This window comes from Drosophila subobscura, chromosome O, assembly GCF_008121235.1.
Source record: "Drosophila subobscura isolate 14011-0131.10 chromosome O, UCBerk_Dsub_1.0, whole genome shotgun sequence".
In the NCBI taxonomy this organism is placed as follows: Eukaryota; Metazoa; Arthropoda; class Insecta; order Diptera; family Drosophilidae; genus Drosophila; species Drosophila subobscura.
In genome coordinates, this window is record NC_048533.1 from 29,793,026 (window position 1) to 29,820,538 (window position 27,513).

Consider the following 27,513-nt stretch of genomic DNA (forward strand, 5'->3'; position numbering starts at 1 on the left):
CGTTTTGCACGGGTTTCGGGTACTTCGAGTCTCGGCATCAAACTAGTTGGCTATGACTACGATTTGAAGAAAACTGTTTTATTAGCCTGTTCTGTGCATTCTGATGAAGAGCGTACACTGGAAAATATGTAATTAGGAGCATAAATTGAAGAGGTTTAACTCCTAATTCTTAAATATTGATATTCTATACTATTCTATTCTATATTTTCATCTTTTTCACTGGCAAAACATGACCAAATTTGTAACCTTTATTCGCGGTTTATTATCGTTGTTCTCAGTGTGAGGAGTTCTTGACGATCGGGCGTGTTTTATGGCTTGTTTTGTGCTGATTTACTGATGTTTATCGCATCAGCTCGTTTTCAATTCCGATTCCGATTCAGACTCGGCTTTGTCTTTCGGCTTGGATAGGATTTGGGATTGGGCTTAGAGCAGACCGAGCATATTAATTCGCACTAATTGGACGGGCATCGTTTGATATTTAAGTCTGCACCCCGACTCCGCCTAGCAATACTCGCAGTGCCGGAAAGTGCCACCTCGTTGCGGCTTATTAACATTTCATATCCGATTGGGGCTGGGCTGCCATAATATGTCAATTTTGGTTTATTGGCTCCCGACTGTGCATTGACAGTCCGCTGTTTATGCTCATTATGCCAACGTCCGACAATTTGGAGCAATGAATCTTTAATGAAGTGACAACATAATGGCAGCGAATAGCGGTGACAACGAATATGTTTATTCCCTTCCAGACGGACATCTATGTGTAGCCAATAGATTTGCTACCACTCACTACCAGGAGACTTTTTCCATAGTAATCAACCTTTTCGCAAGGGTACACAAATGCAAATCAGATTCCCCCATTAACACCACTATTTATATATTTTGATTCGCAGCCGCCTTTGATTTAATGCCTCCAAAAGGTGGCACACCTGCTGGATGACCCGATGTTTGCCTTTGCCGCTCGTACTTCCTCTTGCCAACAGACAAACCTCCGCTCCGTCGCAATTGTGGGTCTCAGCCAAGCAGAAATGATGACAGTTCCCAGTATTTGCCCAGTCCATTCACACATCGACACCCTCAAGCATTAAGCATCGAGCATCGACCACTCCCTGCACTGCGTGGAGTGGAGTGCAATAAAAAGCTGATACGCGTATTCAATTAAATGTCAAGGCTGACTTTATTTTGTTCTCCCAGGGGCAATTAATGCATATGTAAAGCCATGGAAACGGGAGGTTTCGGCTTCGGCTTCGGCTTCGGCTTGGGCATCCCCTCTCAACTGAGTCCCGTCCACGCGGCTGCAATGGAAATTGAGATGAATAATAATGGCACCTCCGGGGGTCAGCCAGTCAGAGATGAGTGAACATGGGCGTGGACTGGGCTCATCTCTGCTCGGGGATAGGGATAAACTCACACACTTGGACGCCCAGGAGCACGGGACAGACTGCCTGGCGACTGCGGTAGTCCATCTCGGACGTGGACGTGGCTCGAGTGCGCCAGTGGAGCAATGCGCCACGTGGGACATTCACGCCAAGCTCCAGCTGGGGGAAGACCACGGCTCCGCCCATTCCGGGTGCCTGGAGCTGGAAGAGAGAGGCCAAAGTCCAATTAGGGACACATTAATCAGTTAATTAGTACACACATTCAGCATGATGACACGTGTCTGGTGGAGCTGTCCCCGGGCGGACTGCTGTGGCCTGGTCGTGTGCTCGTGGCCATGGCGACGCCCCTCCCAGGGATCCATTTGCCCGCTGACATGCCCCAATTGGTGGCGAATGGTTCGCAGCTTCTTTTGGGCCAGCATCGAGAACTTCAGTGGCTGATGGCTGGCCCCTCTTCCGGTCTCCTCCTCCACGTCCATCAATCCCAAGAGTTGGTCACTCTGCTTGAGGGTCAGCACGTCATGGTGCAGAGCTATGTAGGGGTCGGAGCTGAGCAGCTCCACTCTGACTGGCTGCAGGATGGACCAGGGCGTGCTCCTCTCCAGCTTACAGTGCGTGAAGCGACCACCTGTCGTGGCCTCCTGGGTGGCTCCACGACACAGCTCCTCTATGAGCAGCTGCTCCGCCGATTTAGATTTCTGCAAAAAGGTATTTCAATAATCTCTTTTGGCACAAAGGTTCCCTCTCCAGATTCCAGTCTCCCTCCGGAAATTCTATCTGCCACCTACTTTTGTGTTTGCCTTTGTCTTTGGCTTTGGCTTGCGCCCCCTGCTCGAGGGCAGCTGTGTGGAGGTCTTGGCCAAAGCTCGCTCAATCTTGGCCTTGGCCTTTTGCACGTTTTGGTTCATCGGTCGGAGGAGCAGCAGCTCATCCGCGGTTGCCAGGGCCTCGGAAAGTGCTCCTGCAAGGAGAGAGGAGGGGGAAGATGGCATTCCTTGAAAATTGGGCAAATTGCATTTAGGCGGGTAGAACCAACCCGCTCGGTATTCCATGTTGAGAGTCGCCTCCAGTATCTGAACCTTTCCGCGTTCCCGCTCGCTTCTGTGGTCCGTGCCATTTGTGGCCGGCGGCAGCTTATCCAGCGCCGTCTCCAGCCAGAACTTGGCCACCCCGGCATCCGACTTCACGGCCATTTCCAGGCAATCGCTCCAGGACATGGCTGAGCTATAAGTATGCAAACAATTTTTGATTGTTTTCCGTTTCCCATTGCCCATTTCCTTATTCCTGAATTGCGCCACTCTCACCCCAGCTTCATGCCATTGACCACGCCCAGGGAGAGGCTTGCCGGCTCCAGCTCGTAGACCGACTGCAGATGTAGTAGATTGCTCAGGGCCTCCTCGTAGTCCTCTTCTGTGGGAAGAATCAGATCCATGTCCCTGTCCCTGTCGTCCCTCACGCTGATGTTGTGAGTGGCATTCGCCAGTTGCTCCAGTCTCGGCCACATCGTTTCGAAGCGTTTCAGAAGGATCAGCACATTGAGCGGGTTGCCCATGTACTCCTCTACGCCATCGCCCACCTGGCTGTGGATCTCCTCGATAGCTGCCGTCTCCCGCCGGATCTCCTCCAGCTGCTGGTCCAGCCGCTCTATGTACTCTCGGAGTTCATCAATGAGCAACGTTTCCGTGGCCAGCAGGGCCTCCAGCTGCTCCTCGCTGTTGGCGTGGCAACCCACCGTTGACCAGAGAAGTGACACCTGAAGCAGCCACAACAGTCCAACAACAGCTCCGGGCATTTGCATAATTATATGTCGCTCCTCTCCGGTTTCTCGGGTCAATGACAATCTTTCTGTATTTATTTTTGCCACAATTTATGGAACGTTTGAACCGAATGGCACACCATCGACTAGCCAGCTTGAGGGTAGCTGTTGGACTGAGTACAAGAACAGCCTCTTCTTTGGAGTCTAGAAGTTCGTTTATGTGAAGAAAGTTGTGGCACAACTTTTATGTTCTCTTTGATGAATATTAATTAGCAGCTAGATAACCTTTAGGCTCGCAGATTTTTTATAGTAAGCCCGCAATCATGGAGGCAGAGTCGTTCAGTCTACTAATAAATGGAAATGGAATCTTAAACTGAAAAATACATCGACGATTTGCTCATTCGCTCCAAGTAACAAATACATTTCTACCAATTTTGAGGTTTCTTTAACTTAAACAACTTTTTAGGGGCATCTATTCTCAACAAAATTAGCTACTAACCATTCCAATTGTTCGGATAGAAATTAATATGAGTTTATTTAAATTTTGAATAAAACAATCATGGCCGAACATCCACTACATGTTTTCGAGTTCGAGGAACTTTTCAGCATCGCTGGTCAGGCCACAGGGTCTCCTGAATTCCTGGGCAGCCTCATGGAACCACTCGTTACATACTGGAAGAGAAGAAATACTTAGTGCAGAGACAAATTGAAAACTTGAATAGCTTACTCCACTTGGAGCCCTTGAGCACGGGACAGCCAGCGTGCTTGGTGCGGAAGTCCTTATGGAGGGATCGATGCAGGTTGTACCAGACCAAAAGACTTCCCTTGACGGGCGGCACGGCCAGATGGAGGAAGGGAAAAGCGGTGGCACCACCCAAGGGGACATCGTTCAGCTGCAGATGGAAATGCATAAAATATGAAAAATATGGTGCATGGGAATCACAATCACTCACGTAGAAAAGAGCTGTCAGAAGGCGATTTCCCTTCCAGCCAAAGTTCTTTTCGGGCTCCTATGGAGAGAGAAAGGAAAGGGAGTCCAAGTGAATGGCTAAACGAATTCAATGTCAGTACGAACATCCATGAAGTCAAAGTGTGGCTCGTACTGTCCACCAATCCCATAGTTAACCAGCTGCAGAGGCTCCGCACTGGCCGTGGTCAGCCCGGTGATGTGCTCCAGTCGTTCTCTGATGTCCGCCAGCCAGGGATTGTTCTCGTACCACAGCCACGTGTTCTGGCTGGTGCGGATGTCCGATGCGGTGGAGTTTCCGCTTTGGCCGATCTCCGAGCGCTTCACCTGCCCCTTGCCGTGCTCGATGATCAGCGCGGATTCCATGTCGCTGAGCACATCGTGGAAGTAGGCCACATAGGGGTCCACGTTCAGCTGCTCCACCTTGAAGGGCGAGAGGCGCTGATAGGGCACATCCTGGTGGCTCAACCAGCACCTTAGATCCCGCTGCTCTCTGGGCGACTGCCGCAGTTCTCCTCGGCACACGCGCTGGTAGAGCTCTTGGCTCACCTTCAGCTCTGGATCTGGCTCGAGAGCAGGCTCTTGTGGAGGATCTACTGTCACCCTGGGACTGTTGCTCCTCTCTCGTGCCAGAAGAGCCTCGTACACAATCTTGTTCTTCAAGGCCTCTTCATGGCCGGGTTCCGCAACCAGGATCTCGCTGTTCAGCTTGTGGGCCAGCTTCTTGTTGCCCAAATGGTTAAAGGCAGGGGAGAGTTGCTCCAGTATCTGCACTTTTGTGATTTTGGGAAACACGAATGGTGAGGGATCCCGATTCAGTCTGCTGCTCGCTTCCAGCAGCCACTCAGAGCCGTAGGAGTACTCCTCCATCTGGCAAAGATGCCGCCCAATCTCGTAGCAGTCACTGGCGCTGAGAGATGCATTCATTTGGTGCCGCTCCGCCGGAGACAGGACTCCAGCCGCCAGCTGTTTTGTGGGCAATTTGTACATCTCCTGCAGGCGCCACAAGCCACGAACAGCTCCCAGCAAATCCTCCTTTGTCGGTTCCTGGATCTCGGCCTTCTCCAAACCCGCGCTCACCGACTGTTTGTAGCTCTCCAAGTTACTAGTACCGAAGACCGGCTCGAAGACACTGTGCTTCCAGTCGTGGACGAGGCGTCTGATGGTGGTGAACGCATTGAGTGGATTGCCAAAGAAGGCCTCGATGTCCCCGCGTTGGCTCTGCAACTGCTCGACATGTAGAAGAAACCTGAAAGTCCATTCCTTTGTTAGCATTCATTTTACACTGCTCTTTCCAACCTTTCGATGTTCTCCTGATTCTGCTGGGCTTTCTCCAAGTAATCTTCGAGCCGTTCCACCAGAAAGGCTTCCACATCCAGTAGCCGCTCCACTTCGCTGATGGCCGAATAGTAATCCCCACAAACCAGGCCCAAGCCCACACCCACGACGAGCACCCACAGAACCGCTCTGGCGCTCGACATTCTCACTGCTCTGTCGGTAGATCGTTACTGCCATCGATGGAATGGAAGATTGGATCACAGGCACACTGTCTGCCATGCCGCAGACAGCAGCTCGGCAAACATTGACTCAGCTGGGTTGATTCTCTTTTTTGAGTTTTCTGGATTGGGGACAAACACCACTTTGTGGCACTACCAAAAAACAAAGGGTACCAAAGTAGGGAAGTCTACTCGTAGACTCGTATCAGATTAGGTGAGATGGATGTCAAAGCGTGAAAAATTAATTTCCCGCTTGTTAGTGGTTTTCCAACTCTACAAAAAAATGCATTTAGTTTATACAAAATTAGGAAAATGAAAAGACTGAAGTGTTTCTTGTCCCTGATCTTCCTCTGGCTTCCTAGTGTGACCTTGGAGAAGCTTAACAAGAACTACGCCATGTCTATATTCGATTTGGGGGAGCTGCTGACCCACAGTCAAGTGCTGGTCAATCAGCTAGAGGTGTACGCGGATAAGTTGCAGCAGAGGGTGGATCTTGTAGACAGGTGAGTGCCACTTCACGAGCTTCACGATTGACATCCCATCACCACACGCCACAGCTACATCGAGATTATGACAGAGAAGATGGCACAAGCCGAAAAGATGGATAGCGACCCTCTATCCAGTTTTCCCTTCATGCGACACATGCAATCGGACTGGGCCAACATTTTGTGGCATCTAGAGCAGCAGCCAGGAGAAGGTCAGTTCAACTCGAATCATTGAAGAATCATTTATTGGGAACCCTTTCCCCCAGCTCAAGCTACAGCAATTAGTCTTTTACACTCCGAATTGCCGACTGCCAAGGATTTGAGGGAAACCATTAATGGGTTGTTCCGCATTCAGTTAATTTACAACGTTAATGGCTCTGATATGGCCAGAGGAATCCTCATGGGAGTACAGCACAAGTGAGTATCGCACTTTTTAGTTTGCAATTGTAATTTGGTGGTGTAATTGTAATAGAACTCATTCATTTTCAGTTACTCCCTCACCGCCTTTGAGGTCCATACCATGGCCAAGTATCTGGCGGAAGCAGAGGAATATATCGCGGCAAGAGATTGGATCTCGGTGGCCTTGGACTTATACCTGGCGGATGAGGCCAACTGGGACTTGTATGAACTGCAGGGACTGTCATCGGACAGCCTTTACGAGCTGCACGTCGAGGTGTTGGATAACTTGAGTGCGGACAAGGAAATGCCTCTTGCCCTGATGATGGAAGCCGTGAAGAGGCATCCAGAGAGTCACAACTTGAAACGAGCTCTCACTCGGCTAGAAATGAGCGTTCGCATCGGAGAAGAACCACAGGGTCAGGTGAGTGGAGGAAGAGCCGCATAGTAGAGCCCCACTTATCCAAAGGAATCTGTTAATTAGGAGATGGAAGACGTGTTTAGCTACTTTCGCTGCTGCAGCAGCGAGTGCCGTCGGGGGTCCCGACTCTACTGCCTCTACAACTCCAAGGCCACGGCCTTCCTCCGGCTGGCGCCGCTGAAAATGGAGCTGCTTTCCCTCGATCCCTATGTGGTGCTGTACCACGATGTGCTCTCGGACATTGAAATGCTGGCACTAAAGGCGCTGGCAAAGGGGGACCTGGTTCGTTCAGTAACCTACAATGTGACGAAAAAGGAAATCTCGGAGGATCCCCAACGCACCACAAAAGGCATTAAGCTCGACCGCAAGATCGATCTAACCCACAGTTTAGTGAGCAAGATGGAAATATTGACAGAGGACATGACCAGCCTCGATCTCGATAGTTCAGAGCCATTTCAGGTTATCAACTACGGCATTGGCGGCCACTATGTCCAACACGCGGACTATTTTACCGAGAGCGTGAGATCTTTGTTCTTGATTGATACAACCAACAACAGAAAACCCTCACTGATTGTCATTTTTTTAGGGCTCTGATCCACATCTACCCGATCGCATTGTCACAGTCCTGTTTTACGTGAGTATATTTTTTCCATCTTACTTGGAAAGAATTTAAGTCTCCCTTGATTCAATCAGTTGAGTGATGTGCCCCTGGGTGGCGCTACAGTGTTTCCATTGATCAACCTGTCGGTGATGCCAAAGAAGGGATCAGCTTTGTTTTGGTACAACCTGGATCATAGAGGGCACGGCATGTCATCAACCTACCACTCGGCGTGCCCAGTTGTCGTCGGCTCCAAATGGAGTAAGATCTGCTGCAACACCGAAACCAAATTGATTTACCGATGCATTCACTTTCCCCCACCAACCAAACAGTTATGACCAAGTGGATTAATAGGCTTCCCCAACTATTTCGACGGCCCTGCCTGAGAGAGCAGTGAATAAAGGAGAGAACCATGCCTGATTCATGACCAATCGATGGCCCTGCCTTAACCCTCTTTCTCTAGTCAGTAGCACTCCAGAGAGACCAGAAGTCTCCTCCATCTGTTGTTTTTATTACCGGTACTCGAAGAGTAAACAGGGTATATTGTATATGTGTGGAAAAAATGTAACATATAGAAGGAAGCGTTTCCGACCCCACAAAGTTAACACATAAGAAATAACATGTAAGAAATTAAGCACGAATGTTCGTGTGCCACCCTAACGTAGCGCATAAAAACTATGAAAAATCGTGTGCCGCCCTAACTTATCCAGTCTGATACTCAGGGCGCTGATCCAGTAGATCCCGTTGCAGCGGGCGGCTCTCTAATCTGATTGGTCGCCAGCGATCGCATGATTTTGGCGCATGCTGCTGTATCTGCACTTTTGTTTTGTTTGTTTGTTTTGTTTTGTGCGCGGGCGGCTCTTATCTCTTTTATGCGCGGCCGGCTCGCCGGCAAAGTTTCGGTTATGTTTAGAAGTAAGATTCAGTTTAAGATTGGACAAATAAATGACTTTATGGGGTCGGAAACGTTTCCTTCTGTGCGTAACATACAACCGTTATTCCCCACACATACAATACAAATACGAAAGAGCCGTATGGCAACCATTTATTCTCTCTCAGCAGCGCTCTCTGATCAAGTAGAGCACCATCAAATCACAGCCACCACCAATTGCTGCACTTGCTATTGCTCTCTCCGTTTTCGCCCTAATAATTCCCAAGCATTTATTCTCAAGAAAGTGAATATTAATAGCGCTGGCTGGCTGCTTCCATCGGCGGTCGGCGCCTCACAGTTCTCAAGGGTTGGCCACAACCCTGACTAATTGTGGCAAAAACAAACGGTCAATTCGCCAATACGCGAATACGCCAATGCCAATACAGTGCGCGATCAGTGGATCCCACTACCATTCAGGGGATAGTCGTCAGTCACTTCCCCAGTCAATACGGATGCCAATCCAAGAATGTGATTCCCATCCATGCACAATACATGGGTGGTGATGATCAAAAACCCAAAACAAGCCAAAAATACCAAAAAAAAATAAACAAAACCGAACTGTGAGGTCGGAGGAACTGAGGAATGCATGCCTCACACTCCTCTTTGATCGCTTTTTGCCATTTTACTACAAAAACTACGAAGAAGGAAGGAACGTTACACTCTTTTATCATTTATAAACTCAACAGAAATTAATTATACCCTGCACTCGAAGAGTAAATAGGGGGTATGTATGTACATATATTGTATTTGTGCGAATAACGGTTGTATGTAACGCACAGAAGGAAACGTTTCCGACCCCATAAAGTATATAAATATTCTTGATCAGCATCAATAGACGAGTCGATGGAGCCATGTCTGTCTGTCCGTCTGTCCGTCCTGATGAGCGCCTAGTACTCAGAGACTATAAGAGCTAGAGCCACAAAATTTTGGCACCAGACTGCTGTATGCTCACACTGAAACCAGTGTATTTCAAAAATGAGCCTCGCCCGCTTCCGCCCACGCAAAAGGGCGAAAACCTCCCAAATCTACAATTTTGAAGATAACAGATTCCGTAGGGAATGACCATATCTATCAGATCACCAAATTGGGATCCGATTGGATCATTATTATAGCCACAATGAAGAAATTAATTTGCAGTGGCCAAACCCACCCCGTCCCGCAGCTTATGTTTGTGTTTTACACATTCTCTCATTCACATTCTGCTTCGCGCAGTTTATGGCCTCTGCCCCTGACACGTCTCTGCCCCTGCATCTGCCGCGACTCTGCCCTGACTCTGCAGTGTGTGTTTCTAGGGGAGGGTGGCGAGCTAAAGGAGCGTGTTGGCGTGAGTAGTGTTGTTGATGTAGATGACAGATGAAGAAAAAATGTAAAATTTGACAAATAACCGCTAAGGTGCAGATGTAGTACTGAGTGCCGGGTATAAAAGTTGTGACGCGTAAGAAGCGCCTCACACGTCCCTTCTCCTTGAGTTTGATTGGGGGCAAACACCAATTTGTGGCACTACCAAAAAACAAAGGGTACCAAAGTAGGGAAGTCTACTCGTAGACTCGTATCAGATTAGGTGAGATGGATGTCAAAGCGTGAAAAATTAATTTCCCGCTTGTTAGTGGTTTTCCAACTCTACAAAAAAATGCATTTAGTTTATACAAAATTAGGAAAATGAAAAGACTGAAGTGTTTCTTGTCCCTGATCTTCCTCTGGCTTCCTAGTGTGACCTTGGAGAAGCTTAACAAGAACTACGCCATGTCTATATTCGATTTGGGGGAGCTGCTGACCCACAGTCAAGTGCTGGTCAATCAGCTAGAGGTGTACGCGGATAAGTTGCAGCAGAGGGTGGATCTTGTAGACAGGTGAGTGCCACTTCACGAGCTTCACGATTGACATCCCATCACCACACGCCACAGCTACATCGAGATTATGACAGAGAAGATGGCACAAGCCGAAAAGATGGATAGCGACCCTCTATCCAGTTTTCCCTTCATGCGACACATGCAATCGGACTGGGCCAACATTTTGTGGCATCTAGAGCAGCAGCCAGGAGAAGGTCAGTTCAACTCGAATCATTGAAGAATCATTTATTGGGAACCCTTTCCCCCAGCTCAAGCTACAGCAATTAGTCTTTTACACTCCGAATTGCCGACTGCCAAGGATTTGAGGGAAACCATTAATGGGTTGTTCCGCATTCAGTTAATTTACAACGTTAATGGCTCTGATATGGCCAGAGGAATCCTCATGGGAGTACAGCACAAGTGAGTATCGCACTTTTTAGTTTGCAATTGTAATTTGGTGGTGTAATTGTAATAGAACTCATTCATTTTCAGTTACTCCCTCACCGCCTTTGAGGTCCATACCATGGCCAAGTATCTGGCGGAAGCAGAGGAATATATCGCGGCAAGAGATTGGATCTCGGTGGCCTTGGACTTATACCTGGCGGATGAGGCCAACTGGGACTTGTATGAACTGCAGGGACTGTCATCGGACAGCCTTTACGAGCTGCACGTCGAGGTGTTGGATAACTTGAGTGCGGACAAGGAAATGCCTCTTGCCCTGATGATGGAAGCCGTGAAGAGGCATCCAGAGAGTCACAACTTGAAACGAGCTCTCACTCGGCTAGAAATGAGCGTTCGCATCGGAGAAGAACCACAGGGTCAGGTGAGTGGAGGAAGAGCCGCATAGTAGAGCCCCACTTATCCAAAGGAATCTGTTAATTAGGAGATGGAAGACGTGTTTAGCTACTTTCGCTGCTGCAGCAGCGAGTGCCGTCGGGGGTCCCAACTCTACTGCCTCTACAACTCCAAGGCCACGGCCTTCCTCCGGCTGGCGCCGCTGAAAATGGAGCTGCTTTCCCTCGATCCCTATGTGGTGCTGTACCACGATGTGCTCTCGGACATTGAAATGCTGGCACTAAAGGCGCTGGCGAAGGGGGACCTGGTTCGTTCAGTAACCTACAATGTGACGGAAATTGAAAACTCGGAGGATCCCCACCGCACCACAAAAGTCGTTTGGCTCGATCGCGACAGCGATCTAAGCAACAGTTTAGTGAGCAGGATGGAATTATTGACAGAGGACATGACCAGCCTCGATCTCGATAGTTCGGAGCCATTTCAGGTTATCAACTACGGCATTGGCGGCCACTATGCCCAGCACGCGGACTATTTTACCGAGGACGTGAGAATTTTGTTCTTGATTGATACCAACAATAGAAAACCCTCACTGATTGTCATTTTTTTTTTTTTTTAGGGCTCCGATCCACATCTACCCGATCGCATTGCCACAGTCATGTTTTACGTGAGTATATTTTTTCCATCTTACTTGGAAAGAATTTAAGTCTCCCTTGATTCAATCAGTTGAGTGATGTGCCCCTGGGTGGCGCTACAGTGTTTCCATTGATCAACCTGTCGGTGCTGCCCAAGAAGGGATCAGCTTTGTTTTGGTACAACCTGGATCATAGAGGGCACGGCATGTCATCAACCTACCACTCGGCGTGCCCAGTTGTCGTCGGCTCCAAATGGAGTAAGATCTGCTGCAACACCGAAACCAAATTGATTTACCGATGCATTCACTTTTCCCCACCAACCAAACAGTTATGACCAAGTGGATTAATAGGCTTCCCCAACTATTTCGACGGCCCTGCCTGAGAGAGCAGTGAATAAAGGAGAGAACCATGCCTGATTCATGACCAATCGATTGCCCTGCCTTAACTCTCTTTCTCCAGTCAGTAGCACTCCAGAGACAATGTTGACCAGAAGTCTCCTCCGTCTTTGGTTTTTGGTAGTGGTTTTCCGGGATGGTGGATCACAGAACCTAGAAGAGAGCGAAGTGGTTGAACAGGTTTATTCCACTTCAGTTGTTGCCATGGAGGATCTCCTGGAGTTCAATGCGGATTTGCTCTTCCAGCTGGACAGCTACATTGACGTTCTCGAAGCTAGAATCAATCTTATCCGAAGGTGGGTTAAGGGTTCCGCCTACGCCTGCTTAAGATTTCCGGTTTTCAATCTCCCCTCCCCCTAGGATAGCGCATTACATGATGAAGCATTATAATAGGGACAGCCTGCAAGGAAATCTCCTCAGCCACTTTCGTCTCCTTCGACACATGCAGAAGGACTGGGCACACGTGCTGGAGTTGATGGAGCAGCCCCTGGGCAAGAGCCAGTTGCTGTTCCTGAAGGAGTCACGACCCCATTACCCCAGTGCCTCTGACTTGGAGGAAGGCTCCTTCGGCATTCAGCGGATAAAGCAGATCTATCGGTTGCAGCTTAAGGATATGGTCTCCGGCCTGCTTGATGGCGTTCAACATGGGTAGGCGCGGTCATACGAGAAAGATCTCCTTCCTCATTCATTTGGGGTCCTTTGCAGGACCAGCTTTTCTACCCTGGAGAGTTTCACTGTGGCTAGGGCACTGTATAGGAGGTTCAGATACCACGAGGCGATACCATGGCTGGAGCAGACTCTCAGCCTATACGAACAGACATCAGAGGAGGCAAGAGAGAGCTATCAGTTGCTTGGCTTCGATGTCTCCCAAACGCACAAGCTGTTCATCGAAGGACTGATGAAACTAAGTGAGTTTTGCAATCAGTTGCCAAAGATTTCCCCCTACGACAAATCGTCCAATCAGATCGCTATGAGGACGCTTTGGAGGCCATTGATCGGGATCCCCAACCCTATCTATGGCGACTCCGAGAAAGGGTGGATATGCTGATGATGAGCTCCAACGACCTGCCGCTAGAGAAACCCAATCCGCCGCTGACTACCTTGCAGCTCTGCTGTCGTGGAGGCTGTCCGTATCGGGACATGCACCGCCTGACTTGCAGCTACAACACCACAGTCACGCCCCTCCTCCGGCTGGCTCCCTTCAAGACGGAGATTCTCTCGCTCTCGCCCTACATGGTGCTCTACCATGACGTCATCACACCGCTGGAATCGGAGACGCTCCGAAATCTGTCCAGGCCGCACATGAAGCGTCGGGCCATGACCTACAACAAGCTGAATCTGAGGCCAATAATCGACCCGAAACGCACCTCGAACTCTGTGTGGTTCAAGTCCAATAGCAATGCAGTGATCGAGCGGCTGGAGCGGAGGGCTGGGCACATGACAAACTTCGAGATGGAGTACTCGGAGGTATACCAGATGCTCAACTATGGGATCGGTGGCCACTACTATCCCCACGTTGACCACTTTGAGAGCCCAGAGGTGCAGTGAATGCCTGAAGTTGGGCTAAAATCTGATCAAGATTTTCTTCTTTAGGTTCTCAAGCAGCGGAAAATAGGAGACCGAATAGCCACCATTCTGTTTTATGTACGTCGAGTGCTGAGTGTGATCTGACTTGGATTGAAATTATCTATCATTTTCGTGTTCTGCAGCTCAGTGATGTCCCTCAAGGAGGTGCCACGCTTTTTCCTTTGCTAAATATCTCCGTTCAACCACGACAAGGTGACGCTCTTCTCTGGTACAACCTCAACGATCGAGGACAGGGCGAAATGGACACTCTGCATACATCATGTCCCATAATTAAAGGTTCCAAGTGGGGTACGTATCTATTTATACGTGAGATAGGAACCCTATAGAAACTCTTTTCTCCCTTTCAGCCCTGGTCAAGTGGATAGACGAGCTGTCGCAGCCCTTCCGCAGACCGTGTAATCGATAGCACTTCCTTTCATGCCCATGTCTAATGCACAATTCTGTTCGCTCCAATTTGGTAATACATTATTCATCGCAGAATTGCACCTTGCCATCAATCATGTGGCTTTCTTTGCGACTTGGTCTCGTTTTAATGGCTCTCTCCATCACTTTCTGGGTGGAGGCAAACGCTGAGCGGGGCTCATATTCCACTTCGGGCATTGCAGAGCTGATAACTGTGGAGAAGAAGCTCCTGGCTCAAATGGTGGACTATGGCAGTGTTCTCCGTAAAAAGATCAGTTTGATGCGTCGGTAGGTACCAGATTGGAGGAGAAAAAGAATACTCTGAGCATAGGCTGTCCATTCCCAGTTACATTGCTTTGATGAGAGTGAAAGAAATGGAGGCGGAATCAGACAGGGAGCAGTATCTGGGCAATCCCCTTCACAGCTATTCGCTGATCCACCACATGCACTTCGACTGGACAAATTGGCGCAGGCTCCTCGAGCAGCCCTTGGGCACAGGTAGGCTCACAAAACATTCCAATTTTCCCCTTTCCACAAGATCTGTGCCCTTCGCTTAGAGCAAATCTCCAAGATGCGTGCATTGATGCCACAAATTCCAAAAACTGAATACTGGAATGCCAAGCAAGACCTCATCCATGCACCTCTGGCAGGTGTTCAGTTCGAGTAAGTTCAAGGATTCGATTCGAAGATGAGCGATGAATGAGCCTTAACAGATCCATTTACAGTCCGCTGGATTCCTTGGAGCTAGCTCTGTTCGCATTCGACAAGGATCGCCCCGATCTCGCCCAGAAGTGGCTCAGTGCCACACTAAGCGGCTACCAGCAGCTCAGTCCCAGCGAAAAGGAACTCTACGAAGTGCTGAATGTGGTCAAGGAGAGTCAAGTGACGAAGCTCTCTGAATTGGTAAAAACACTCAACACCAATCAATCAATCTAATACCAGAACCAGAGATTCTTTCCGGCGATATCTCTATTATCGCACTCCGATATGGTGACCCTTTGGAACACAAGCGAGCCGTTGCTACACTTCTACTAGCTTAAACTTCTCTCTCTATAAATCTCTCTTCCCATCTCCATCTCTCTGCATTGCCATTAGTTATTATCTAAGCAAAAATAAAAACCAGTTGCCGGCTCAATGAACCCCGGGCTGGCTTTCTTTGGGTGCGTGCGAAAACAGGTTTCGAATCAGAATCGGAATCAGAACCCGAGGCAGAGCCTCTGACATCTTAGGAATTATGTAATATTCAGTCGCTCTTTAGTGCGCAGAGGTCAAGTGTTGTTTGTAGTCGTTTCAGTCGGCTTTGAATCGCTCCGGGATGATGTTACCTTTGCTCTTGGTGGGTGCCCTGTGGCAGGTCCTTTTCCCTGTCTGTGGGGCCGAGTTCTACTCCTCCGTGCACGAGATGACCAAGGTTTTTGGCTACGAGCAGAAAATGCTGCAGCACATGCAAAAGTTTGTAGCTGATAATCAGAGCAAATTGGATTTCCTGAGGGCGTAAGTGGTAGCGCGGGGCGTGGCAAATCGAGCATGACTCGGCAGGGACTAATCGAATCTCGGAAAACTCAATCTGCACCGACAGGCGGCTGGGGGAGTTCGAGCAGGAGCGCAACGAGGCGCGGCACTGGGGCACGGCATACTTCGAGAGTCCTCTGAACCAATATTTGCTCAGCAAGCGACTGACGGTGGACTGGCGGCGGGTGGAGAACCTCATGGACGCCGACACGGGCCAGAGTGGGTGACGTGACCAATCAATTGAGCGGTTCAAACTCCATTAAAGACCTATTTTCCTGTCCAGAGCCACTGGAGCGGCTGCTGAAGCTGCGACGGAATCCGTCCATGCCCAATGCCAGCGAACTGGAGGGCGCCATCGATGGCCTGCTCCGACTGCAGTTCGTCTACCGACTGGAGGCCAAGCACCTGGCCAAAGGCATCCTGGATGGAGTAAACCATGGGTGAGACATCGATACTCATCCAATTTACCTTTGCTGAATGGTTTCTTTGCTTTTTAGTACACACCTAAGCCCCGAGCACTGCCTGGACATTGCCCGCTTGGCATTGAGGGATCAGCATCCGCGACTGGCGCACGCTTGGCTACTGGAGGCGCAAGAGCGCCTGCCTCAGCATCCCGAACTCCACCCCCAGATTCTGGCTCTGCTCGTACAGGCCAAGGCGGAACTGGGTGACTTCTTGGGAGTAAATGGCACATACCAGGAGCTTTTGAAACTACAACCAGCCAGCGAGGAGCATGCCAGAAACTACGAGCAGTTCATGCGGAACCATGCAGCAAAAGATGGCTTGTATGAGTCAAAAATCATAGAAGAACATGCCGTAAGTCGGAGAGCTCCAAGGTTTTCAAGATTCCATTCCTAGTGATGCGTCTTCCAGCCCATTCCCGAGGATCCCTCGCAGCTGGACGAGTTCCAGGCGTACAGTTTGACGTGCAGCGGCCACCGCAGGCTCACAGCCGCAGAGGAGAGGCATTTGCGATGCGGCTACATGACCGAGACGCATCCCTTCCTCTTGTTGGCGCCCCTCAAAGCGGAAGAATTGAGCCACGACCCCCTGCTGGTGCTCTACCACGAAGTGATTTACCAGAGCGAGATCGACACTATCAGGAAGTTGACGACCAACAAGATCCGCCGGGCAACGGTCGTAGGCACCAACCAGTCGGTGGTGTCCAATGTCCGCACCAGCCAGATCACCTTCATCCCAAAAACAGAGCATCAGGTGCTGCAGACCATCGACCGTCGCGTGGAAGACATGACCAACCTGAACATGGACTATGCGGAGGATCACCAGTTCGCCAACTATGGCATCGGCGGACACTACGCCCAGCACATGGACTGGTTTACCCAGAATGCCGTACGTTTCAGTAGGAAATAGTTCTTAAAATTGTAGAGATTAATCTCTCGAAACTCCCCTATTCTCCCCAGTTTGATTATGAGCTGGTCTCCGCCCCCGAGATGGGCAACCGCATTGCAACAGTCCTCTTCTACGTAAGTAAAGGAAGTAACTCTTCCACTAGCCCTTTCTTATGTGAAACTTCTCCACGAACAGCTGTCGGATGTGGCCCAGGGCGGCGGCACTGCCTTCCCCCACCTGAAGCAACACCTGCGTCCCAAGAAATATGCAGGTACCCAAAGGATCCTCTGCCCAATTGAAACACAAGTAATAACTAGAGTAATTGTTCCCTCCACAGCCGCCTTTTGGTATAACCTGCATGCAGCAGGCGGAGGGGATACCCGCACACAGCATGGTGCCTGTCCCATCATTGCTGGATCTAAATGGGGTGAGTGAATGGATCTCTAGAAGGAGTCCTAATCTCTCTATGTTCCTTTCAGTGCAAAATCGCTGGATTCGGGAGTTCGTGCAGTCCGATCGACGTCCCTGCCTGCTGTGGGATGACTCTGTGGCCACCTTTGGCCAGATTATGGAGCTGGCCAAACAGCAGAAGGCAGCTGCAAAGAAAGAATCGAGCTAAACGCGACTCTTCTGAGTCCATATCTATCTTTAAGGAACGAGATTGTAGATATTTTGATGTGAATAGAGAAATTGAGATATAAATATAAGGTATAATGTGATGAAATGGTTTGTTTCCACGGAATTGGCCAGGTAAATAAACTTTCCCCTTAACCATCACATGAATAAAACAGCAGTGATTGCCTGAGGTCCCTCCAGAAACTGGGGAACCCCTTTCCAAGTTCTTTATTTCATTACGCATTCATCTCATTCCCCGCTTACAATTGTCAACTTTTTTGTTTTTAGTTTAGTTCTAACCAACATTAATGATGTGCTAGTAGCTGGGACTCCCCGATGGGATGAGGGGAGTCCGTACTCTTCGGGTCTGATCGGGTCTGTTCTATCCGCAATATGTGTGTATTTGAATAAATTCAATAAGTATGTCTTAAAACAAACATCCATATGTGTGTGTATTGTAGATATATATGCTTCTGTTTTTGTAATGCCTTTGATTCCAGCAACAACATTTAGTGATTATGAATGTGTGTTTTCTTATCTGCTCTTTGGCATAATAGTAATAGTACAATAATGTGACATTAATTCTTTTGTCCTTTTCTGGGGTTTGTATATTTGCGTATAAGTTGAAAAGTTCACCGCTCTATCCGTCAAAACATTTATATAAATTTCTCTTTCTTTTGTTGTTTTTTTTGTTGTAGTTTTCATATCTCCTGATATATGTATGTATCGTTTTTTTCTTCTAGTAAATAAAATAGTTTGTCAGTTGTGGAGTTTAGCTGCAATTCGAGTTGCAGAAGAAAGGACACCGAGTGAAAGTTCTTTTGACTATGCAAATGTTTCAAGTTTCTTGTGTATAAAGATTAAATTCGCTTCATTATAAGTACCTTCCACTACGCTTTAATTGCGCTTTATATGCATGTGTGTGTGTGTAGTGGACCGGATTCGTTTCCGGTTCGGCTTTCGCTTTCGCTTTGTGGTGGGTGTCTCTGTGTTCACTAGTATTAGTTTTAGTTTTAGTTTCAGTTTAATTTTAGTCATAGTTTAGTATGTCTTTCAAAGGGATTGTCTTTGGGGGCACGGGCACATGGTACACATTCAACATCGATATACAAATACACGGTTTCACATAAATATATAGGTATACATACATATGTATGTATGTATATTGTGTTGTATATAGTAAATATATTCATGTATATTCATCGTTAAAATTTGACTAAGTTTAACTTAAAATTTTTGCCGCACACGCTTCTCGTTTCTCGTTTCTCGTTTATTGAAATTACAGTTTCTTCGCATAAATATATATTACCATTTTTCTATATCTTTTGTACACCTATAAAGAGTATCGTAAAGAGTATGTATAATAGAGAGTATCTGTGCTCTGTAGTACGAGTAGTTTGCAACGCATTAACCTCACATCGATTATAAGTTTTGTTCTTGTTGAATATTTTGATATAATTGCAATAACGATTATGGAATAATTTGCTTTGCTTTGCTTTGCTTTGCTTTTCGCTCTCTCTGCTCATCGATCATCTTGCTGATCCGTTCTTTGATTTTATATATGCTTGTATATATTGTATGTATATTTAAATTGAAACGCCCCATCGGCCACAAATCGGCCTCTAACACACTCCTTCCTGCACTCTTAGCTCTTGGCTCTTTGCTGTTTCCTGCTTGGGCTTAGATCTCGTAATTGCGGAACTTGTTGGCCACATCCGTGTTCTCGGCACCCCACTCGGTCTTGCGTCCGCCGTAGTAGAGTGCGGCCCCGCCCTCGGAGGCCCGACGATGGGCCGGATTGGGGGAGGCTGCGGTCAGCCCGCCGCTGCTGCACCCAGCCCCGGCTCCAGCGCCAGCTCCCGGTCCGGTTCCAGGTCCATCTGCGGTCTCCGGCAACATACGATCCTTGGTCTTGGGGGTGACCCAATGCATCGACTTTGATTGCAATTATTGGGGTTATTCGGGAGTGGATGAAAATTGGTATTAATTGAAAATTTTGTGGTTTTCTAGGAGGGCCAATCTCAATGCCGATGCAAATGCACTGACGCTGGCCATCCTTGGAGCATGCATACACACGGACGACACACAGAGTTGGATGAAGAGGCACATTCAAGATATGTAGGTAGACATTCGGTGGGGCACTCAGGAGCAGGAGCGGGCTCAGAGAGAAATATCTACGAGTGTGTGTGGGTGGGGTGGGATTGTCTAATTTTGTGTACACTAAAACCTGAGTTAAGTTGGAATTGCAAATGAGGATTTTTCACTCCATAATTCCGGACAATGTCCGACGCTGATGGATGCGCGACAATTTCCGCTCTGTCCTGCAGCGGAAATTACCATTGGCGGAGCGGAGGCAGAGTGGACTTGGGCTTGGGCGTGGGCTTTGAATAATCACGTTAATTGTGGCGCAACAAAAAGCGACTCCAGCTTGGTTTACAAATTTCATTAGCTGCCTGGGAGACAACAACAAACAACTGAAGGAACAACCGAAACAGGGTCAGGTGTTGGCGCAGTGCAGCGGGATACTAAAGGACAAAGGAGTCGGATAATGGGTAAGCGGACACTTGGTTTGAGCCTTTGTGCCACTGAGAGGCAGGCATAGGATGGGAATGGTGCGCTACGAAGGGAGAAGAAGGGCTAGAGGTAGAGGTGGTGGTAGAGGTTACTACTTCTCTGACTGGTTTCTCGTATTGTCTGCTGGTCCTGGCCCATACGCATACCTCTTTATCCACTTTCTCGGCAATCGTGTATCTTCTCACCTGACCGACATGCTCCTTCATGCCCAGCCACTGCTTGTAGCTCATCGAGATGCCGCTATTGCGCCACTTGTCGTATACAGCCCGCTTCTCCGGATCGCAAAGAGTCTCCTTGGCCTCCTGCAAAAAAGGTAAGAAAATAAAATGCATTCCATACTCTTATTATTCTATTAACTCTTTAAAGCAGTTTAAGTAAAGTTCTGGCAGCTACGCTTGGATTTATATCGATTTTGTGTGGTTCCTTTGATCTCTGATTCCGTTTCTTGGAACTCACAAAATAATTGGGGCCAAAATATTGCATTTTTCCCTGAACTCATTTCCATTTTACACAACAAAATGTGTGAAGGGGTGAACCATTTACTTGCCATTCGATAGGCCTTCTTTACGAGTTTGTGTGGGCCTACACACACAATAGCATTGCCCCCACACAGGAGTGTGGCCTCATGAAAGTCAGATTTGCTCAAGTGCAAAATCAACAGCTGCACAGGTTTCGGATGCCTTCGTCTGGGGCCATGCCTTTTCTTTGCATGTTAATCTATTTCATAAGCCAGGATACAGCTTTGAGGACGGGTCTATAGCACACTTATTGGCATGTCAGTGATTCACACATAGATGCAGAGAGTGGTCAGGCGAGGGGCTCCTTCTTCCCCTCACATATTTGCACGCTCAAGTGGCTTTGATAGCACTGCTTGGGCTGGATTTATATCTCGACTGCTTTTACGGCCAGACCCAACACCAAAAGAGACACACAAAGCGATGTTGGAGACAGAGATTCGCACACACACACACACACATACATATGTACATTATCGTAGGACTATGAGTACGAGTCCCTACCGAGAATTGGGGCTGTGAGATTTCATCGGCCGCCCTGCTGTTTTATTGTTGAGGGGGACGCGTTTCGGTGCCGTGTCTACATGATAATCAATTATTTTACTACTCACTGATTATGTGGGTCAGCAAACAGGACTCTGGACTCGGGACTCTCACCGACTGACTGACTGACAGGATGCCTGCCAGCTTGTTTGTCTTCAATTAGTTATACTCCGAAAATATTTTAAGCTCTTGCAGAGTGGCAATTAGTCGGTAGATTGCGGCTCATCTGCACACGACTGGAATCAAAATGGAAACTGATTCGAGCGACTGCCTTCCCTTTACTTGAGTCACTTTTGGGGCAGCTTGACAACTGAAAATTGTGTTGTAAGTTGTTGTTTAAATGTTTAAAATGAAGTCAGGATCATGCCAGGGCCTTCTACTCTCTTTCCTCCGTTGCCGCCTGCCTCATTTGCATATCCGCTGGGGAATGCGGAGCATGTCCCGACTCTTCCGAATCTCCACATTTCACTTTAAACGCTTCATGGTCTCGGGCTGGCTTTGCTTTATGGCCCGGCCATAAAGCCTGCCTCTGTTCCTGCTCTTTTCTCTCCGCTCCTGCATATGCAGACATCTTTACGACACACGTGTCCGACTTTACGAGCTGTAAATTGTAGGGAAGTAGCACCTGAATTGCCAGAAGTATCATTATGAGGAAATTGTGAGAGCCTGCACAGGACCCTCATGCATATTCAAGGACTACAGGCTCAGGCACCCCCCTGTATTTGATGGGAGGGTTCTATTTGTGTCCTCTGATATTTTTGGGCTCTCGTGTTACAAACTTCAAACAGACTGCCATAATAGCCGTGAGGGATTTTAAGGGAGAGAACTAAAGTCCCTAAACTTGGAGAAGTGTTTTGGGAGATTATTCACATCTAGCATGCCTATAATCAAGAATTCTTGATAATTTCATCGTAATTTCTGACACATTTTTCACATTTTCCAACACCTGAATACAGTTCTAATAATCTCTTCTGAAACAGATTTTAATAGAAGGCATTCACACGTTATTCAGGGAGTACCATTCAACACTGGGAGTCTGTTATCATTTATCTGTCACAAGTATATTCTCATAAAGTAGTTACACACTCAGTAAATTAAATCATCCCCCCGGGTGGAAGGACACCACACCTCTACCTGTGCCTGTACCATTTTTCAAGCATCTTCTCCCACTGCCTCTTCATTAAAATTGTGTGTGCTTTTTCTTTCATCCACACATTAATGAATTTTCAGCGTCCAACAACGCTCTGCCCAGCATTTGTGGTCCTGACAATGTTTCATGCTTTGACATGGAAAATCAATAAACGTTTTCAAAAAAAGTAATATATATTATGTATAGGTAATTGATTTTATCTCATCGCTGGCGCCTTGTTTTTCTTTTGTTGTTCGGAAAATTCAATTTGAGGCTGAGGGTGCGTATCCGTGTGTGTGTGTCTGCCATTGAATAGTGCGTGTGTGGAAGTGGGTTACGGCATAAGTGTGTGTGTGTTTTTGTGTGGGATCCATTGTTTAATGCTGCTCAAAACTTTCAGCCACTGACAGACACGACTTTGAATGGATTGAGCCTTCGGTTGAGTAGGCCTTCAGCTAATTACTGAAACTATCCTAGGAGGAGATGGGGCTGGGGATAGGTGGATGATGGATGTGTTCATGTTCCCCCATACTCATACATAATGCTCTGATTTACTTTTGATGACCTCCACCTTTGGCGCTCCTTCTGATTCAAGATAGAAATTTATAGAAATAGAGACTGTAGATGGTTGTATTACCAAATACTTTCTGCAGCTTAGAAAAGTTTCAATTACTCTTTATTATATTCTATTTACTTGCACCTCTTTTTTGCCTTTGCAACTTTTAAAGTTGTTCTCATTTAAAGCACACTGAAAGAGTATGGAATCTCCCATACTCCCATCCGATAGAGAACTGACCGTCCCTCGAAACCATTTTTTGTGGCTTCTCAAAGTATACAATTCTGTAAAGTTCGAAACTTTTGAGTTTATTTTGAGGAATAGCAATTATCTGCACCATTCTCATCCCACCTCTCATACAGTCGGCCCCATACATGTGGGCTGTAAATGCCAGAGGACTGTAAGGCATCTGAAAGTTTGTTATCTGCCCCGCCTCTCCCATGTGTGGGGCTTAAACATCTTTTAATTTGAAGCCCGCTTCGGCAACTTTGTTCTCGAACATATTGGCCCACAGGCTGTCAAATTTACAGTGTCCCCATGATGCCCCATTCCTCATGACACTCCCACTCACATTCCCACACACCCTCTTTCGCAAGTGAAAACTTCATTAAATATGCAAAATGTTGAAACGCTTGCCCTTTCCTTACTTCAGTCCTTGTTCTGGGGCCCTGTTACAAGACTTTGCCGCTTGTTTCGTTTTGCTTACCTTTAGGTTCTGGAACTTGGCCTCGGCCTCCTTGTCGCCGCTGTTCTTGTCGGGATGGTACTGGAGTGCCAGCACCTTGTACTCCGCCTGGATCTGCTCCGGCTGCAACGGGAACAAATAGCACAGGGATTGGAGAACGTTAAGTGAATTGCGATAACAAATTCTCTTTGCTGCAAATGAACTAAGCATTTTGTGGCATTAATTTTTAAAGTGTTTGTGCCTCTTTCTCCGGCAAAACATATTATAAAATGGGAAAATAAACCCTCAGAGAAGCAGACAGAGACAAACATTCATGTGTATGTGTGTGTGTTTGTTTTATGTAGATTTCCGAAGAATGAGCTGGGTCCTCCAAGGATATCGCAAGTCATGAGGCAGGTCTGTCGGTGGTCGTAACTGTCTTCCGAACCGAACAACGAAATAACAATGGGGAGACCATTAAAAAATGGGTTGAAAAATGGTTTGGTAAACATTCGTGCGATGGTGAAAACCACTTAAAGTAATAGAAAAGCTGTCGCAAAAGCTGGCAAGGAAGGAGGAGGCCCACGGAGGAGGAGTTTGCAAAACTTGAAATGCTTAAAAGCTGTTGCCAAATTAATTCTCACTCAACTATTCCCCTTTTTATTACACGACACTGACACTGACGAAAGGGTTGTTGGCAGGCGACAATTGAAATTAATTAAGCCAAAAGTGTCTTGAAGCCAAGCAACAAGTTGGCCGTCGGCTAAAAGACATCAAAATGACTCTGCTTCTGGCACTTGGTCGTGAGCCAGGGCCCAGGGGCCGAAGGGGAGGGTTATGATGGTGGGGAATCAGAATCATCCACTATCCCCAGCACAAAGCCGCCTGTTGATTGTCTTGTAAATGGAAATGGCTTTTCGCGCACCATCAAGCTGGGCACACAAAGGACACACAAAGGATGCAGATAGACAGACACAGATAGAGAGAGAGAGAGAGAGAGACGCTGCCCAGCAGGGGTTAGCCCGTGCATTCCACTGATTCCATTTTTGAACCTTTTGTCTGCCTCTCAAACAAAACAGAGAGCAAAACTCAAAAGGCAGAGCAAGAGAGCAAATTTATTAAGGTCATTCTACAAGTTCCAGCATTTTCCAAACATTTCATTGCGCAAAAGATAAAAGTATCAAAAGCATTCATATTTTGTAGGTCAAATGGAACGCTCTGCCATTCCATTTTGCTGAGCCAAACTCAGTGCAACGGGGTGTATAATTAATTTCAATGCAATTAACATTACTCATATGGCTTAGTAATGAACAAGGGCACAAGGCACGAGGCACTCCCGACAGACAGATAGACCGAGAGATGTACTTCTAATTAGCCAATTGGCATCATGGAATCGTGGAATATGCGGCATCCACAGGGATAAGAATCTTCTCCTTTGCTTGAATTCCTTTGAGGAATCACAGAATGTCTCCTCTTTGGAGCCCTCAATGGCATTAACAAATTGCATAAAGCCTTTGAATGGCTTCAATTAAATAAATCGCCAGCCAATCTGTATCTGTATCTGCATTTGCATAGCCATCGAATCCCCGGATAGTAATTTCCATTTGATTATTTCGGTTGCACCACTTCTGTTGAATGAGAGCAGAATTCCACATAGCCGCCAGAACAAATCCCACTGCAAATTAGCCACGAAAACATTTCAAGTTTGTTCAGTGGATTGTCATAGATTGCTGAAATTGCTCGGACTGTCTGTCTGTCTGTCTGTGTGTCTGTCTTGGGTATGCAAATTCCATTCTCGAGAACAAATGCCAACTAATCTGCATGACAATGGACCCTCCGCTCGGCTGATGCATTCTTCCCAGTCATTCGACGGTCAAGGGTGAAGGGAATGTGTGGTGTAAGAGTCTTGGACAAACAAGCGTCAGCGGGTCATCGGAGACTACGAGTACGTGATGGAGGCCAGGCCATAATGCTTAACCCAAGCCTTTTCCATTTTCCCCTTCCCCCCACCCTCAACAAGAGATATTTATCTCTGTGGCGGCACACCCAGGGAGAATATTTGATGAAATCGATTCGGATCCAGGCTTAGGTTCCTGTCCACAGTCTGGCCACAGCATAGCATGAGGCATGCTATGCCCCGACTGATGCATAATTCAATAGATGTTCCTGATGCAATCGACAGGTCTGAAAATTGCCAAAGGTAAAGGCATTTTCCGGGCCAATAAATTTGATTACAGCAGCATTGAAGCACCTCACCGAGCATTGAAATTTACTGAGCCCGAAAATGCGATACCTCAAGATAAATGTCATGTGCCAAAATGCCATTAAGCTGCTGTGGATTGCCAGTGCCTGTCAGCAGAGAAGCAGAGGGAAGCTCGTTAATTCCACTCTGAGAGGAGTTCAGGGATGTTCTCGAGGGGCTCTCAAACTCTCATATGGTTTTCAGTTAGCGCTGGATCTAGGGCAGATCAGTGCCAATTCCCCCAATCAACGGCGACTGTTTGTGTAATTGAAACTAATTCCTAAAGCAAAATCTCTCACCTCAACATCAGAGATGGAAACAGAGCCCGAACCAAAGCCAAAGCCATAGCCAGAGCTCGGATAATTCCACGTTCATGCGGGGGCGGTGCCAATTGCGTGCAATAAGATAATATCACGATTTCAAGGCATCCCTCAAACAGAACTCATCTCAGCTCAAATTTGCCAACTTTTGTCGGGGTCTCAATTCGATTAGACCCTAATTAAATGCTCTAAGAACTGTAATGGGGTTTTTTTTTGGGTCACTTTTTTATCCTTAATATCCTGTGGAGTGGAGTAAGGGTACTTACCGATGAGGTCTCATCGCAGTGGAGCAGGGCGTAAAAGTCCTCGTTGGGACTGCGCTTGTAGTTAATTATGGCATCGACGGCGCTCATTGCGTCGGGATCTTACTTTCCTGGGATCGGCTGGGATTCTCGCTCGCACTCTCTCTCTCTCTCTCTCTTTATTTCTGCGGGGTAGCGGATTCCGTTTATTGGGTTAATAAATCGTCATACAACAAAACGGGAGACACATGGGAGAGTTGAGTTTTCGAATTGTTCGTGGTTTCAGTTTTATTTTTGATTACGGACAAATGTTCAACGCTCTCAGGATCAAAACAATAACATCCAGGTACAAATAAATGGTGACAATTAACGTAAAAAAAAGGAAACTATCCAGGAGCACTTCGCGCATTAGGCAATCCTTAAATGTTCCTCAGGCATTCAATTGTAAGATCGATCTTACAGTCTGGCTCATGTTATATTAAACAATAATTATCGATGGGGGAAATAAGAGGGGGCCGGGCAGCGAATGACCTTCCAAATCGAACAATTAACAACTAAAAATAAGCTATACAATCAGTGAAAAGATCTGGTTTGGGTTCGTTTTTGTTTTGTTTTGGTTTTTTGTTTCGATTTAGGTTTCGGATTGAGACACAGTTCACTTTCACTGCGTTTTTCCGCTCTATTTTTCTCTGGGTGTTTCTCAGTTCTCTAGCACTTTTTGAACACCGCACTCTGACCAACAATAACAATTGTTTGATTGTTGATTGTTTCTCCGCACTCAGAATTGCATCAACTGAACCAAAGACTGGTATGCTGGAAGTTTCTCTCGCTGGCGCCCGCACAGCACACTCCCCTCTCTTTGCAAAATCTCAACTCTCTCTCCAGCTCCCACTCTCACACCTCACACTGTGTGTATGCTTTTTAGCTTTGTATTTACTTTGGGGCCAAGCGAGCGCTCACGATGTTGCTGGTAACGCGACAAAATTCGTTTTGTTTGTGGCTCCGTGGCGGCATACAATTCACTTTTCAAAAGCCCCAACAGCTTTCAGTTCACCGAATTCTATCGATTCCATCAACCGAACACTGTTAAAGTGCTGAAGCACTCTCGAGAAACCGAGACGAGCTGAGAGAAAACACATGACGCGAAGAGAGAGAAGGCTTGCAGCTGCGGACTAACAAATTGCG

The 27,513-nt window shown here is 47.4% G+C and overlaps 8 protein-coding genes across 11 annotated transcripts; 5 read left to right on the forward strand and 3 right to left on the reverse strand.

The window, feature by feature from the left end:
- Positions 1-1,263: 1,263 nt before the first annotated feature.
- LOC117897580 (prolyl 4-hydroxylase subunit alpha-2) lies at positions 1,264-3,182 on the reverse strand. Its single transcript, XM_034806534.1, has 6 exons — positions 2,681-3,182; positions 2,413-2,600; positions 2,165-2,337; positions 1,637-2,074; positions 1,409-1,577; positions 1,264-1,292 (listed from the first exon to the last, which is right to left on the reverse strand). Exons 1-6 carry the CDS (start codon positions 3,172-3,174, stop codon positions 1,270-1,272), a joined length of 1,485 nt encoding a protein of 494 aa, XP_034662425.1. The 5' UTR covers positions 3,175-3,182; the 3' UTR covers positions 1,264-1,269.
- A 508-nt stretch (positions 3,183-3,690) lies between these two features.
- Positions 3,691-5,649, reverse strand: LOC117897578 (prolyl 4-hydroxylase subunit alpha-2). The gene is made up of 5 exons (XM_034806531.1): positions 5,399-5,649; positions 4,208-5,348; positions 4,086-4,142; positions 3,860-4,025; positions 3,691-3,804 (listed from the first exon to the last, which is right to left on the reverse strand). The coding sequence occupies exons 1-5, from the start codon at positions 5,578-5,580 to the stop codon at positions 3,707-3,709; spliced, it is 1,644 nt and encodes a 547-aa protein (XP_034662422.1). The 5' UTR covers positions 5,581-5,649; the 3' UTR covers positions 3,691-3,706.
- A 229-nt stretch (positions 5,650-5,878) lies between these two features.
- Positions 5,879-7,932, forward strand: LOC117897579 (prolyl 4-hydroxylase subunit alpha-1). Its single transcript, XM_034806532.1, has 8 exons — positions 5,879-6,098; positions 6,153-6,292; positions 6,347-6,497; positions 6,570-6,900; positions 6,961-7,416; positions 7,484-7,531; positions 7,591-7,756; positions 7,828-7,932. Exons 1-8 carry the CDS (start codon positions 5,908-5,910, stop codon positions 7,890-7,892), a joined length of 1,548 nt encoding a protein of 515 aa, XP_034662423.1. The 5' UTR covers positions 5,879-5,907; the 3' UTR covers positions 7,893-7,932.
- A 2,135-nt stretch (positions 7,933-10,067) lies between these two features.
- Positions 10,068-11,689, forward strand: LOC117898067 (prolyl 4-hydroxylase subunit alpha-3-like). Its single transcript, XM_034807240.1, has 6 exons — positions 10,068-10,276; positions 10,331-10,470; positions 10,525-10,675; positions 10,748-11,078; positions 11,139-11,581; positions 11,660-11,689. The coding sequence occupies exons 1-6, from the start codon at positions 10,086-10,088 to the stop codon at positions 11,664-11,666; spliced, it is 1,263 nt and encodes a 420-aa protein (XP_034663131.1). The 5' UTR covers positions 10,068-10,085; the 3' UTR covers positions 11,667-11,689.
- LOC117898068 (prolyl 4-hydroxylase subunit alpha-1-like) lies at positions 11,673-12,121 on the forward strand. Its single transcript, XM_034807241.1, has 3 exons — positions 11,673-11,714; positions 11,774-11,939; positions 12,011-12,121. Exons 1-3 carry the CDS (start codon positions 11,706-11,708, stop codon positions 12,073-12,075), a joined length of 240 nt encoding a protein of 79 aa, XP_034663132.1. The 5' UTR covers positions 11,673-11,705; the 3' UTR covers positions 12,076-12,121.
- A 160-nt stretch (positions 12,122-12,281) lies between these two features.
- Positions 12,282-14,112, forward strand: LOC117896053 (prolyl 4-hydroxylase subunit alpha-1-like). Its single transcript, XM_034804061.1, has 7 exons — positions 12,282-12,373; positions 12,438-12,725; positions 12,783-12,985; positions 13,042-13,616; positions 13,671-13,721; positions 13,787-13,952; positions 14,012-14,112. The coding sequence occupies exons 1-7, from the start codon at positions 12,282-12,284 to the stop codon at positions 14,068-14,070; spliced, it is 1,434 nt and encodes a 477-aa protein (XP_034659952.1). The 3' UTR covers positions 14,071-14,112.
- A 56-nt stretch (positions 14,113-14,168) lies between these two features.
- LOC117896054 (prolyl 4-hydroxylase subunit alpha-2) lies at positions 14,169-17,547 on the forward strand. Its single transcript, XM_034804062.1, has 13 exons — positions 14,169-14,354; positions 14,413-14,564; positions 14,624-14,729; positions 14,792-14,996; positions 15,361-15,560; positions 15,646-15,797; positions 15,862-16,018; positions 16,076-16,394; positions 16,452-16,928; positions 17,000-17,062; positions 17,124-17,199; positions 17,266-17,355; positions 17,408-17,547. Exons 1-13 carry the CDS (start codon positions 14,197-14,199, stop codon positions 17,545-17,547), a joined length of 2,295 nt encoding a protein of 764 aa, XP_034659953.1. The 5' UTR covers positions 14,169-14,196.
- Positions 17,548-17,725: 178 nt separating this feature from the next.
- On the reverse strand, positions 17,726-27,353 carry LOC117896431 (J domain-containing protein). 4 transcript variants are annotated; one of them, XM_034804757.1, is made up of 6 exons: positions 27,266-27,353; positions 26,353-26,505; positions 23,567-23,668; positions 20,264-20,419; positions 19,216-19,478; positions 17,726-19,185 (listed from the first exon to the last, which is right to left on the reverse strand). In XM_034804757.1, exons 2-5 carry the CDS (start codon positions 26,437-26,439, stop codon positions 19,224-19,226), a joined length of 600 nt encoding a protein of 199 aa, XP_034660648.1. In that variant the 5' UTR covers positions 26,440-26,505; positions 27,266-27,353; the 3' UTR covers positions 17,726-19,185; positions 19,216-19,223. The 4 variants fall into 4 exon arrangements, with proteins under 4 accessions (XP_034660648.1, XP_034660646.1, XP_034660649.1 ...); XM_034804755.1 differs by having other exon boundaries at positions 17,726-19,478; positions 27,266-27,352; XM_034804758.1 differs by having other exon boundaries at positions 17,726-19,478; positions 20,303-20,419; positions 27,266-27,351.
- Between the last annotated feature and the right edge of the window lie 160 nt (positions 27,354-27,513).

Excerpts from the sequence above, each read along its gene's own strand:
- LOC117896054 (XM_034804062.1), top strand. The coding sequence starts at position 14,197 with ATGGCTCTCTCCATCACTTTCTGGGTGGAGGCAAACGCTGAGCGGGGC. Across the intron at positions 15,561-15,645 it reads AAATTGGATTTCCTGAGGGC|GCGGCTGGGGGAGTTCGAGC; the intron begins GTAAGTGGTAGC and ends CTGCACCGACAG. Across the intron at positions 16,929-16,999 it reads ACTGGTTTACCCAGAATGCC|TTTGATTATGAGCTGGTCTC; the intron begins GTACGTTTCAGT and ends TATTCTCCCCAG.
- LOC117897579 (XM_034806532.1), top strand. The coding sequence starts at position 5,908 with ATGAAAAGACTGAAGTGTTTCTTGTCCCTGATCTTCCTCTGGCTTCCT. Across the intron at positions 6,099-6,152 it reads AGGGTGGATCTTGTAGACAG|CTACATCGAGATTATGACAG; the intron begins GTGAGTGCCACT and ends CACACGCCACAG. Across the intron at positions 7,417-7,483 it reads CGGACTATTTTACCGAGAGC|GGCTCTGATCCACATCTACC; the intron begins GTGAGATCTTTG and ends TCATTTTTTTAG.
- LOC117898068 (XM_034807241.1), top strand. Across the intron at positions 11,940-12,010 it reads TGTCGTCGGCTCCAAATGGA|TTATGACCAAGTGGATTAAT; the intron begins GTAAGATCTGCT and ends CCAACCAAACAG.
- LOC117896053 (XM_034804061.1), top strand. The coding sequence starts at position 12,282 with ATGGAGGATCTCCTGGAGTTCAATGCGGATTTGCTCTTCCAGCTGGAC. Across the intron at positions 12,986-13,041 it reads CGAAGGACTGATGAAACTAA|ATCGCTATGAGGACGCTTTG; the intron begins GTGAGTTTTGCA and ends TCGTCCAATCAG. Across the intron at positions 13,617-13,670 it reads ACCACTTTGAGAGCCCAGAG|GTTCTCAAGCAGCGGAAAAT; the intron begins GTGCAGTGAATG and ends TTTCTTCTTTAG.
- LOC117898067 (XM_034807240.1), top strand. The coding sequence starts at position 10,086 with ATGAAAAGACTGAAGTGTTTCTTGTCCCTGATCTTCCTCTGGCTTCCT. Across the intron at positions 10,676-10,747 it reads CTCATGGGAGTACAGCACAA|TTACTCCCTCACCGCCTTTG; the intron begins GTGAGTATCGCA and ends ATTCATTTTCAG. Across the intron at positions 11,079-11,138 it reads GAGAAGAACCACAGGGTCAG|GAGATGGAAGACGTGTTTAG; the intron begins GTGAGTGGAGGA and ends TCTGTTAATTAG.
- LOC117897578 (XM_034806531.1), bottom strand. The coding sequence starts at position 5,580 with ATGTCGAGCGCCAGAGCGGTTCTGTGGGTGCTCGTCGTGGGTGTGGGC. Across the intron at positions 5,349-5,398 it reads AATCAGGAGAACATCGAAAG|GTTTCTTCTACATGTCGAGC; the intron begins GTTGGAAAGAGC and ends ATGGACTTTCAG. Across the intron at positions 4,026-4,085 it reads TTCTGACAGCTCTTTTCTAC|CTGAACGATGTCCCCTTGGG; the intron begins GTGAGTGATTGT and ends TTCCATCTGCAG.
- LOC117897580 (XM_034806534.1), bottom strand. The coding sequence starts at position 3,174 with ATGCAAATGCCCGGAGCTGTTGTTGGACTGTTGTGGCTGCTTCAGGTG. Across the intron at positions 2,601-2,680 it reads GTCAATGGCATGAAGCTGGG|CTCAGCCATGTCCTGGAGCG; the intron begins GTGAGAGTGGCG and ends GCATACTTATAG. Across the intron at positions 2,075-2,164 it reads AGACAAAGGCAAACACAAAA|AAATCTAAATCGGCGGAGCA; the intron begins GTAGGTGGCAGA and ends ACCTTTTTGCAG.
- LOC117896431 (XM_034804757.1), bottom strand. The coding sequence starts at position 26,439 with ATGAGCGCCGTCGATGCCATAATTAACTACAAGCGCAGTCCCAACGAG. Across the intron at positions 23,669-26,352 it reads ACTGCGATGAGACCTCATCG|CCGGAGCAGATCCAGGCGGA; the intron begins GTAAGTACCCTT and ends TTCCCGTTGCAG. Across the intron at positions 19,479-20,263 it reads CCGAGAAAGTGGATAAAGAG|TCGATGCATTGGGTCACCCC; the intron begins GTATGCGTATGG and ends TTGCAATCAAAG.